General features: G+C 46.4%; 1 protein-coding gene across 1 annotated transcript; it reads left to right on the top strand.

Annotated features, from left to right (window-relative positions):
• The first annotated feature begins 6,840 nt into the window (after positions 1-6,840).
• On the top strand, positions 6,841-10,600 carry znf703 (zinc finger protein 703). The gene is made up of 2 exons (XM_014970745.2): positions 6,841-7,842; positions 8,259-10,600. The coding sequence occupies exons 1-2, from the start codon at positions 7,588-7,590 to the stop codon at positions 9,741-9,743; spliced, it is 1,740 nt and encodes a 579-aa protein (XP_014826231.2). The 5' UTR covers positions 6,841-7,587; the 3' UTR covers positions 9,744-10,600.
• The last annotated feature ends 1,481 nt before the right edge of the window (positions 10,601-12,081 follow it).

The raw sequence follows: 12,081 nt of genomic DNA, 5'->3' as shown, positions 1-12,081 counted from the left end.
AAGCCACTTAAAGTATGCTGATGACTTGGTTTTTAGTCCAAGTTCAGCTGCTTAATGTGTCTTCCGTGTACATGACGTTAAATTTTAACCAACAAGTGTAAAGTTGATTAAAGAGGACACATGCAGGGCTTCAAGTTGTCTGGGATTTTATTCGGTATTTAAAATGTATCTCGTTCATGTGTCTCTTTATGTCGTTTGGACAACAAGTCTGCAATAAAATAAAAATCTTTCTGGAAAGGCAGCTGAGGTGCAACTTGTCAAGGAACATCAATCAAAAGTATTCATATGTCAGTATGCGTATACTTGAACTTGTCAGCATAATTTCAATCATGTTTGTGTTAGAGAAAATCCAGAATAAGTACAAACTGGTGCATCTAGTTATAGTTCCTGAAATTCACTGCAGATGTTTGCTTTATCAGTTCGTGACGCACGCGCCGTTATAAGCCCAAACATGGTCAGATCTTCAGGTTTCCAACGTTGAGAGAGATGTGGCAGCCCCGATCGACGGTCTTCACTCCTTTCCCAAACCGATTCTACAAACTGCCACCGGATATTTTACTATCCTCTCTGCACCCAATTGTTGCTCAATTGCGAAATTTCCCCTTCCTAATGTACCATCTGTAAATAAAATACAAATGGTAAAACTTTCGCCCGTGTTCTCTGCTGCTCCAGCCCATTGTTTAGTTGTGGTGTTTGCAGCGTTAGCCGTATGGCTTCGGCTCATTACCTGCAGTATATCCTAACCCTCCCGACTGTTCCTGGCACACACTCAAATTTAGCTCAAATAAATCTACAGAAGCAGTAATCATTACTATTAAGAATAGATGTCGCTGCTTTGTTTCTTGCAGTCGCTCTCTACGAGTGTGTGTGTGTGTGTGTGTGTGTGTGTGTGTGTGTGTGTGTGTGTGTGTGTGTGTGTGTGTGTGTGTGTGTGTGTGTGTGTGTGTGTGCCTCTGCTTCTGTTGCTGACAGAGAATTAATCTCCCCAGCTGAGGCACTACCTAAGGTCAGCAAGGAAAATATTTCATAAGTGTCAGCTTGGCCCGCAGCCCTCGACGCACAGCTCGAAACGAGGACGCGAGGCCGCGTAACAAAGGCCGTGCGTGACTTTGCTCTGTACTCTGGAGGCGGGAAGTGGGGTGATATACGGCGCTGCTTTGCTTTCATGTATTTGTCTGAGCCTGTGAATTACTGCCAGATACAAGCGTGGTGCTCTGTCACCGCAAGGACCCAGTTGGGGAAAAAAATCCTTTTTTTTTTCCCCTTTCCAGGTGTGGATCTGGAAGGCCTTTACTCATAGCGTAAGTCTCTGACTTTAAACTCTTACCAATAAAAAATGCTAGCACCGCTCAGACTTATTTAGGTCAATCCAATGAAGCGGGATACTTTAAAGGACGGTAGCTTTTGACGGCACCCATATTTTCTATGGTTGCTCCGGGTTGCAGTTTTATTTTTCTTTCCTGCTCCTGCCATGACCTGGAGTTGGTACACACACACACACACACACACACACACACCCACGCACCCACGCGCACACACACGCACACACACAGAGCAAGATTATTGGCATGGGCGGGCCGCTTCAATAACTGTTTGGTGTGGCAAGTGTGAGAGGTGCTGATTTACTTACACATTCATCAGCTTTAACTGAGCGATGCCACTCCTTGTCAAATCAAAGAGGCGGCTGATTACATGACTCGCCTTCGCCACGGCCTGTGATGACTGATGTTTACTGCCGGGCCCCGCCCGCCCCGCCACTCATCGTCTTTTTGCATTTGGCAGGAACTGCGGCGGGGTCTGCCAGTTCACAAATCCCCAGCAACGTGTGCTCTTGGGTAGGCCGGCACTGCGTTTGAACACTTTAGGGCTGAGCAAACCTTCTGTTTCCTTGCCCGGCTCCTGATGAGAAAGTCAGTCGTGGTTTTGGTTTCGTGACAAAACCCGAGAAGCTCCGCAGAAGGAGATTGAGAAAGAGCGGATAGTCCCAGTGGCGCACTCCTCGACAAAGGTTGGACAATGAAGACAAAATGGCTGAGACTCTGGCCAAGGGTTAAAGGAAGTAGCACTGTCTTTGAAAGGCATGAAGGATTTGCTTTAAAGAGATTTCTTTTGTCTGGCCTCTTGTTGTTCCTTACACCAGACTTGTCACACGTCCAGACTGTGAATACCTTGATTGTGCTGCTGTCAAAACAAACCCCACCACCCCCTTATCACCTGACCAACAAAAAAAAAAAACAAGTATGAAAGAAAACATGTTTGAATGTCATCTGAAATTTCACACGACAACGCCGGATGATCTGGTTGGTGCCGAAACAGTCTGACAGCGCAGGCCTGTTCTCTCCTGCCTCTCTCCTCTTTGCCTTCCTCCCTCCACGACGTTGATAACTTCCCTTGCGTGGAGGACAATGGCAGCTTTGTTTCCCCCCCGAGGCCCTGTGGGCGTCGCGCAGCCCCCGTGCTCATGTAGGAGTGCGTTTTCAGGTGCAGAGTGTACGACAAGGCGGAACCCTCGCGAGGCGCATTGGATTGGGAAATAAAAGTGCCAAAAGTATAAGGGTTGGGGGGAGGAATGAGGGCGCCTATTATCCTGACGTAATTATAATGCAGACAGATAGACGGCAGGTAGGCAGAGTGGATAAGAGCGTTAGCTTGTGAGACGTGATGAGCTGACAAGAGAGACAATCTCCCACCTAAACTACTGTGATAAGGCTGTCAGCCACTGCTGTGACATAAAGGTTTACTGTAAGCCCAGATAGATGGTAGTCTCTGGAAGAACTTCAAAAAAAACAAAAAAACACAGCCTTATAAGATGTTATCATACACAGCAAAGCCTGTCTGTTTATGTTTATGCGCACTGGCCAGGTCTTCACGTTTGACTGCCTGCACACTCAACTGTGACAGGATTAGTGTGTGTATGTCAAAGATAGAGGGAGAGGCAACCGCAGAAAGACAAATGAGGAAGTGTGAATGCATTAAGTACACTGTGTAGACATTGTTTGTGGACCTTTCAGCTCAAGGAAATCCTTGTTTCAACAATCTGTCCTGCCTGGAATGTTGCCTGTGAGGCTCTTTTTAAGTGTTCGCCTCTAAATGCCATGTCTGCTACACCTCATGAAACTGTCTTAATCCACTTTTTCCCCCTCGGTTTTATTACCTCTGGAGCAAACGCGAGGGATGGAGCAGAGCCCCAGCCCGGGGCCTCTATTCCCATTCCACACACCCCATAAGTCAGTCACAGATAATTAAATAGAAGTTATTTACACTCGTTTTTCCCCTCCTCTGCTTCTCTGCTGCTTTTATCATTTCGTGCTGCTCTTTGTACAGTACTGCACGCAGCCAGACACTGTCAAAAGTCTGGCTGACATCAGCGAAGCCCTGTTGAAATGTTATAGCTCGAAAAGGAAATAAAAAAGGGAGAAACAAGACTCTTATGAGCTCCTGTCAATGTCAGCCTTTCATTAAACCGTCACGTGTAGCATCTATGCTGGTCCTCCTGTGTGCCACAAAACACCTCGGCGCTTCCAAACGGACGGGAGAGGTTCTGCTCGAGCTCGGTTTGAAGAATAGCAGTGCCTGTCTAATGTCAGGCACTGCTACGTTTGCCTTCGTGTCAGGCGAGTGGCCGCTTTTCAGCACGGCAGTGTGGCGTCCATAATGGCCCCTTTGCGGTTCTCTAAACCCAAAGATCAAAGTTTCTGCTCCTCCATGGCTCTTGTAGGGTTAGGGTTTATACCACGGGGTGTGATAAGAACTTGCGCCACAATATTTCTTGTCCAGTCAGTTGCTGTGACCATGAGGCTTCATCGGTGAAGTAAGTCTTAGCTGTTACTCTGAGAGTCAGGCATAAATACGCTTTTAAGCTCAAATGAAACGATTTCCGTTGTGGAAGGCTAGCAGCAGATAGAATCCTGAATCCTAATACAGCAGATCTTGATTAGGCTACGCATCCGCAGAAATTTGGCATCCTGGGAAACCAGAAATTATGTTTTTCCAAACTTTGTTCCAGATGTGATAAGTTTCAGAACGCAGGTTTCATGTTTCCGTGTGACGATGCACGCCCTGTCTCTTCTTATAAACGATGACGTCATAGTTCCGTCTCTCTCTCTCCCTCTCTAACCTTTCAGCTCTCATTGCTGGAAGTTACCCAACAATACCCTGACACGGCTTCCACCACCGTAACATTAGTAACACGGAAGTTGCACGGTTGAAGAAAAAGCAACAAACCTAACAAAAGCCTTTTGTGAAAGTGCTGGCACTTATCAACCAACACAGCGTAAAACAAACTGAAATTACACTGACCCTCTCAGTGGATTTGAATTGATTTTATTCATTTTTAAGTCTTAGTCTCCTCTTCTGTGTCTGTTGAGTCCCAAGCTCCTTGGACACGAATACACGTGAAATGTTCTGCTTATGTAGATGTTTATGTTTTGTGTGTGTGTGTGTGCGTGTGCACATGAATTTGAATGCACTGCATAACAAATATAGCTACAGGTATAGATAAAGTAACCTAACTTAATATCCCAGAGATAGAAACAGCTTCAGTTTAAGTTCTTTTAGTGAACCTATATAACTTTAAGATCGTTTGGGTAATGAGTGACAAAAACATGCAATTTGGTTGTGTCCAAATTCATGGGATACATCCTTTGAAAGCTGCATTTGTGTAATGCACCAGTTCGACGCTATGAAGCTCATCTGGAATTTGTCTGGAAAAAGTGCCGAGCACCGAACGAGGCGGCTGCTAATATTAACATGATATTTAAAATCGGGACGAACAAGAACTGAACGACTTCGTTCACGTTCTCCTCTGCCATTACAAACTACAATTCAAAAACAGCAGAAAATCAATGTCATCGTTCACAACTTCTACTTCTGCTTGCTGATTGGTTGAAATCCTACCGGAGGGAATCAGAGTAAACGGGAGAAATTCAGACTGTGAAAAGAGATTTTAATCGAGTGGAATTGCACAGGAAGAGTGTAGTCCAGTCAAACCTGCACTAGAATACTCTGATTACATCCTGTTTAAAATACGACTCATGATTCTTTTCCTCTGTTTCTGAAAACTGAAAAATATTCAGTTTTCTTTTAAAAAAAATCTATACCCAATCTTGTCTCGTTCTCGTGGCGATAACGTCATGTTTAGCAGCTCCAACACAGCCACAGAAACCTGTGAAAATGCCTCCGGGGTGAGCTGGACTGGGGCATGCTGAGAGACCTCTTAAAGTGAAAAGCTGTCCCTTTAAAATATCCACAACAGGAAACAACCATCAGTCATCGACACACCAAAACAGCTGTTACAAGCCGACTTCAAGGGGACACATGAAAGGAGCTGCTCCCTGTTGTCTGAGCCCTCCCTTGTTTTATTCTCTCACTGCTTTTGTCTGGCTTTTCCCAGGGCACCTCCTACTTTGGTGTCCTGTTTAACACCCCCGCCCTCTCCGCCGGTGCAGACCCGGCCACACTACTGCAACTTCACCCACCTACCCTTTTTGATTGTCACAACTTGACCCATGGGCGGAAGAAAGGACCCATCCTGATCCTCTCCGACAACCGAGCCTCACCTTAAAATCTGTCTGCGAGAACGCGGTTTTGTTGTGCGTCACCTGTTTATGTGTCTCAGCCCCGACGTGGCGAGAGAAGGTTTCAAACAAACAGGCCCGTTCAAACGAAGCCTGAACCACACAAAAGGCGGCGGCGGCGACGGTGGGGCACATCTGAGCTCACTACTCCCTGGATCCTGGCAGGTCACTGGAGCGTGAGCGGCGATGTGTGTGAGTGTGTGGGGGGAGGGGGGAGGCGATGAGTGACGACTGAGCCTGATGATGGCAGTTCATAACGGCGATGCTGCTGAGTGAGGTTGAAGCGACTTAAGTTGCTTTTCCACTTAGCCGCAGATAAATGGTAGCAGCCATTACAATCAGGCTGCAGATTGATAAGGCTGGCCGGCGCTGTGAAGCGTCAAGGAGCTGTTTTACTGTTCCAGACCTCGGAAGAAAAAAAGGCTTGCTGTAATTTTCCTCCGCCTGCAATCAAAGAATCTTAAAAATGCTTAAAACACACACTTTACAACATATTGTGGATTGCAGATGTGGCACTTGCGAGTCAATCCATTTGATCATTTCGCCCACGCTGGAAATCCCAGTGAAGTGTGCTTTAGGGTAAATGATGTTAAGGATGCCATTCTTACTTTTTTCACAAACGCTTGATGGATGGAATGGATGTTGTTTTATAACAGCCTTACTAAAACATACATGCATATTAGGGCTACCAATTTTGATGTACTAACACATGCGATTAATCTAAAAAGTTGAGCGCCCCCATATTAAATAGTGCGGATTAATCAAACTTGTTGCCACATTTGACAGAAATCCATACATTGTTCTTAGCATACGGGTAACAAGTAAAACACGTTGGAAGGAGGAATTTAATAAAAACATGGAAAAAAAGATTAATTGCTTTTTATCTTGATATGACAATTTCACATCAATATATATCTGAAGGGAGCTTAAATGATTTCACAGAAAAGTCAAACCCATAGCTTTAATCCGGTGGGGTGAACTCTGTGTTGTTGTAATCAAATTGAGAACCCAGTGTTTTATAGTTTCATCTACAAGTGCCCGACTTACACAACTACAGAAATGATGCACTGTCAGAGCAAAGGCCATTAAAGTTGAATCATGTGAATTTGTCAAATTCCACAGAAATTCAATTAGCACTGAAATGTTTTTTTGGTAGCTATAATTTAATAAAGTTGTTAGCATACTTGAAATGTGCACAGACACCAGTTTATTACCGATTTAAATGTGGCGAACATCGTCCCCTGTGAACTGTACATTAACTTTTATGTGCACAAATCCTATTTGCCAAAAACAGATTCTGTAATCTCATTTTACATTTTGAAAGAAAATAAAAAAGATATTTGAAAAAAAAGGATATAATATAAATAGATGTGTTTTGCATTGCAGTGTGAGATTCCCTTGCTTCATCCTGCATGTGAAATTTGGAGGTCACTGGCACACATTTTCCAGCAACATTGCAGCTTCACCCGCATGATGGTGAGAGCGGGAGGCAGGCCACGCCCCCTCAGCTCGGTGCTCCGCCCCTCTCTGAACGCAGCCGCTTGTGATTGGAGGGCGGCGGCCTGCTTTGAAATTCCTCCCCTCACAGCCCCAGTCCGTGTGGAAGAACCAGTGAGTGAGAGACCAAGAGGCAGCTGCAGTGGGAGACGCAGCAACACCGCACCGCGCAGGACGTGCCGCACACAATTCCCTCTGCGGGGCTGTTACCACAACTTGCCTTCTATTTTTAATGGGTTTTTTCCCCTCTTTATTTTTTCTTCAAAAACCATTTTCTGGATGAAGGATTTCTGAGCGATTACCTCTGAAGGATGACACTTTGGGTATTTGTGTTTTTTCTAAAAACGGCTTGATTCCGAGGCAGAGGACGCGTCCTTTTGCGCACTGCCATTTTGGATTAGCGCACTCTGTTCCTGTTCGATTTTGCCGTCATGAAATGTGCAGATAAATGAAAGCCAACCCCGCGTCCGCTCCCCGCGCGCCCCTGGTTCTGTTCACGCCCAGATAGATCCAGATGAGAGATCTCCCCGCTGGATCTGACGCGCTTTTACGCAGCCAGTTGTCCCCGGAGCGCAGCGGCGATCCACGCCGGAGAGCAGCAGAGAGCGCGTCCGCTCCCACACCCACGTCTCTCCCGTCTCCCGCGGACCCGTCGCGCCAGAATAAGAGGCTTCCCGTCCGGATCGTGAAGATGTTGACGGCTCACAGCGGCCACCTGCTGCACCCGGAGTATCTCCAGCCCCTCACTTCTGCGCCAGTTAGCATTGAAGTAAGTTTTTTTTTCCTTTCCCCCCTCAGCCCCCTTTTTCTTTGTCTGTTTTTTTTTTTTTTTTAAGAAAATAAAATCTAAATAAGTTGGAGTCGCTTGATTTGATATTTCTTGCTTGTTTCACCTTAATAAGTACTTACTCTTTTGTGTTCTAGAAATATTTTCTTATGTTGTTGTTATTCTAGGGTGGGAAAACGCCTTATGGCACACTGTATGCACAGTAGTTTGCTTGAAGTGTGTTTGTGTAGTTAACATAAAATGCATAATTTTTGTATTTTTATTTTGCTGTATATGTTTGAGGGGTAACAACAAATGGATTTCCGTTATGGTGGCTATGTGTCTCTCTAGGATTAGGAGCTTTTAAAAATTTGAAAAGCAAATAAAGTTCATCATGTTCCCTCTCTTGTTCTCCTCAGCTGGATGCCAAGAAGAGTCCTTTGGCTCTGCTGGCCCAGACCTGCTCTCAAATTGGCAAACCCGACCCTCCCTCCTCCTCCAAGCTGGCCTCCCTCTCCTCCGGCTCTCTAGGAGACAAGGAGTCGTCCGGCAGGTCATCCAAGACTGGAGAGCAGCACCAGTCCCTGGATGACAAGTCCAGCTTCAAGCCTTACTCCAAGTCATCAAGCGACTGTCGTAAGGATGTCTTGGTGACGAAGGGGGCGTCGGATAAAGCAGCTTTAAGGGTGCCAAATGGAAGTTCCAGTGGAGGAAATTCATCTTGTCCGCCTTTCCCCTCCCATTCCAGGTCACCAAACTCCAGCTCCTCTCCATTGCCCCACAGACAGAGCCATTCCCCTTCCATTCAGCCCCCGTCACACTCCCAGACGCCCCACACGGACAGCAAACCCGAGCAGGCGAGCTCTGATAATAGCAGCAACGTTGCTGGCAAAAAAGACTCTGATGTTACAAAACCAGGCGTGGATGGGGCTCACTTAGCCAACTCCAGCCAAGTGAGGGCGAGTGCTAACTCCAGCAATGCCAGCTCGGCCAGCAGCCCACGGCCAGAGAGCAAGACCGACCCTCAGGCCTCTTCACAGCCTGCTCTCAGCTCTGGACACATTGCGCCGGTCTCTCCGTTCAAACCGGGGCATTCTGTCTTCCCTTTGCCCCCGGCTACGATGGGATACCACGGTTCTATAGTGGGGGCCTATGCCAGCTATCCCTCACAGTTTGTTTCCAGCTTAGATCCCACCAAGTCTAGTTTGGGCTTAGGACTTCAAGGGAAGCACCCCAGCTCCAGCCCGCTAACCGGAGCATCCCCTCCATCTCTGATGCAGGGTTTGTGTCGGGACCCTTATTGTTTGAGTTACCCCAACGCCCCCCATCTGGGTGGCAGCAACTGTTCCAGTTGCGTCCATGATCCTTCAAGCCTCAAGTCTGGCTTTCCCCTGGTCTACCCCTCACACCACCTCCACTCCTTACACTCTGGCTCCTTGTCATCCAGCAGCACGCCCTCCCTCTCCCACCCCCTTTATACTTATGGTTTCATGGTCCCAAATGAGCCCCTACCCCACGCCTGCAATTGGGTTTCCGTCAGCGGCCCCTGTGACAAGCGTTTTTCCACGTCAGAAGAGCTACTGGCCCACTTGCGTACCCATACATCCCTGCCTGGAATGGTAGACAGTAAGCTGTTGTCGGCCTATCCCTCGTCTGTTTCCTCCACAGCCTCATGTCACCTTCACTTGCCCCCGCCCAGCAGCCCTGGAGCCTTGCCCAGCTCCTTCTCCCTACGAGGCTCTCCCGGATTAGGCCTGGCACGCTACCACCCCTACGGCAAATCCCACCTGCCAGGCGCCCCAGGACTTCCAATGCCAACTCTTCCCTCTTCCCCGGCCTACTACTCCCCCTACGCCCTCTATAGCCAGAGACTCGGTTCTGCCTCAGCGCTGGGATATCAGTGACAAGCCGGAACGCCACCAACAACCGCACACTGCAGGCATGGACTGTCAAGAGGGAGCCTGAAGATGGATTCGTGAGGCTAAGGTCATTGTGAGTGCAAGGCATCCTGCCTGCAAGGCCTGCCAGGAATACCACCTGTTTGCCTCAGGATCGTGACCAGTGCTCAGAAAGGCAAAGGGCCCCTCCGATGGATTGTCTGCAACAACAGACTTTAATTGAAGACAGCAGGACACTGAACTTGAAAAAATATGAGATTATCTCCAGAGTTTTTAGTTTTGTTTTGCTTTTCAAACTTCTCCCATCCCCCCATCCCCCTCCCAGAATTAAAAGTCTGTATTTATTTTTCATGGAAGCGCTTGGTTTTCAACTCAAGGGGTTTTTATTTTTTTGCATTCTGAAGTATTCTAAGAGAGAAAGATTGATTTTTAACTATAATACCATTATCTTCATATCATTAGAAAATAAAAATGTTGCACCCGGACGTGAGGCTGTATTTTGGAGAGTTTTTTTTTTTATTTGAAATCTCTTTCCTTGTCTGCTTTTATTCTTTTGTTTATTTCGGTTTGTTTTGGATTTTCAGAATTCCTCCACTGTGTACAGAGACGTCGGGAGATTTGCATGTCCTTGAGAATTATCTTGAACGATGCTATTATTTCTATTTGTAAATATGCAAAGATGTAATATTTTTTCAAGCTTACAAGGGATCGGCAAGTTGATGAAGCACAGGGGGAGGAAAGGATGTGGCTTCACGCAAAATGGTGCAGAGATTAGATATGACATGAACAAAAATGATGGCTGTGCTGTCTGACCAACAGAAAAAGGTCGTATTTTGAATAAATGATACATGGTTGCATTTTAACTTGTTTTCTTCCCCTCATTGAGTTCTATATTTAGTTCCTCGGGGTGTCTTTCTATGACGAGCCTTAGAGGACACCGTAAATCTTCCTCGACTGCAGCGCCGCACTTATCTAAGACTATCTATCATTTCGCCTCTTACAGCCGCACTATATGTGGCCGTGTGTAATATTTCATGGCTCATATCACTTGACAGGGCCATCCCGAAGAGGGCATCTTGGGTCGCATTACCCCTGTTAAGCTAGTCTCCGAGGACTTTCATCCCTCCTCCTTCTATCGTCCCCCGCGTTGCTTTTGTTGTTTGCAGCTTTTAATTGCTGATTCTACTTTGCACGGGCAAGAAAGAAACGGCCTCCTCAGCAAAGTGGAAGTGCTGCGCAGGTCACTGGGACTTCAATAATGACCTCGGGGAGGTGTCAACCCAGGATCTCCTTGCTCCCTCTGACGGATTGGCCCGCAACACAAAAGGCCATAGCTGACAATGGGAGGTGGTTAATAGAGAAATATTCATCAAGGCACTGACACGTACACCCCCCCGCCCCCAAAGACAGCAGACTCTCTCCTACAGGAAGCCCCTCAACTCATGTGAGGACCTGTTTCCTTGCCACTTTAGCGCTCTTTGACGTTGAGCCGTAGGGTGCTAATTCTAGCCGAAGGAGTTGGTTTGTCTGGCGTTTGGAGTGTTTGGTCCCAGATAAGTGTGTCCTCTGCTCTGTTTGGCTGTCAGGGCGTTGAAGGCTCAGGTCTCTGAGGCATCTATTGACCCGGACTCCCAGACTCCTCTGGTCTCGTGGTTCATTAGCACTCCACTCAGGGAAGAGCCAAGCACAGGTGTCACTTGACAGCACCATTAAGAAAATGGATGACCCTCCCAAACGGCATCCAGCAAGGTCACAGCGCCCCGGCCGCCACTCCGTGGAGCTCTGTGGGACTTAACACTTCTCTTCTGTAAAAACGGAAACTAAATACATGTAGGGCATTACTGTTGCTCCAGCTGAATCTTGGTGAAAATATACTCAAGCTAATTTCTTTAGCATATACAGATGTTAGTATTGTCCAGCTAAAGGTTTTTAGTGCATAATACAACTTTTAATTTTCATTTTCAAAGCTGAGCCAATTGAATCTAAAGGAGCTTGTCGCCCCCTCAAGTTAGTTTAGTGAATTACAGCTGATTATGTGCAGACACCTTTCATTTTTTTACTCATAGTATTTTCATTGTAAACATTCATTTATACACAAAAAAAACTATCCTGTCTCTTCCAGACGGAAGATTTAAATATAAAAACACAAGAAATCTACACTGGATTACTTTTTAGCAAATTTGTACTACATATCCGCACCATTATACCAAGGTAATCTTGACCCAGTTCAACTTTTTCATATTTTCTAATATTAAAACAACAACTTTTATGAATCTTATTTGAACTGTATGCTATGGAACAACACAAAGTAGAATAAAAAGTATGTGTGGCTCACATTTTCAGG

Source organism: Poecilia mexicana, unplaced genomic scaffold, assembly GCF_051168715.1.
Source record: "Poecilia mexicana isolate PSO_F unplaced genomic scaffold, ASM5116871v1 scaffold_9, whole genome shotgun sequence".
Classification (NCBI taxonomy): Eukaryota; Metazoa; Chordata; class Actinopteri; order Cyprinodontiformes; family Poeciliidae; genus Poecilia; species Poecilia mexicana.
Note: the sequence above shows the minus strand (reverse complement) of the source record. Positions and strands in the feature narration are given on the sequence as shown.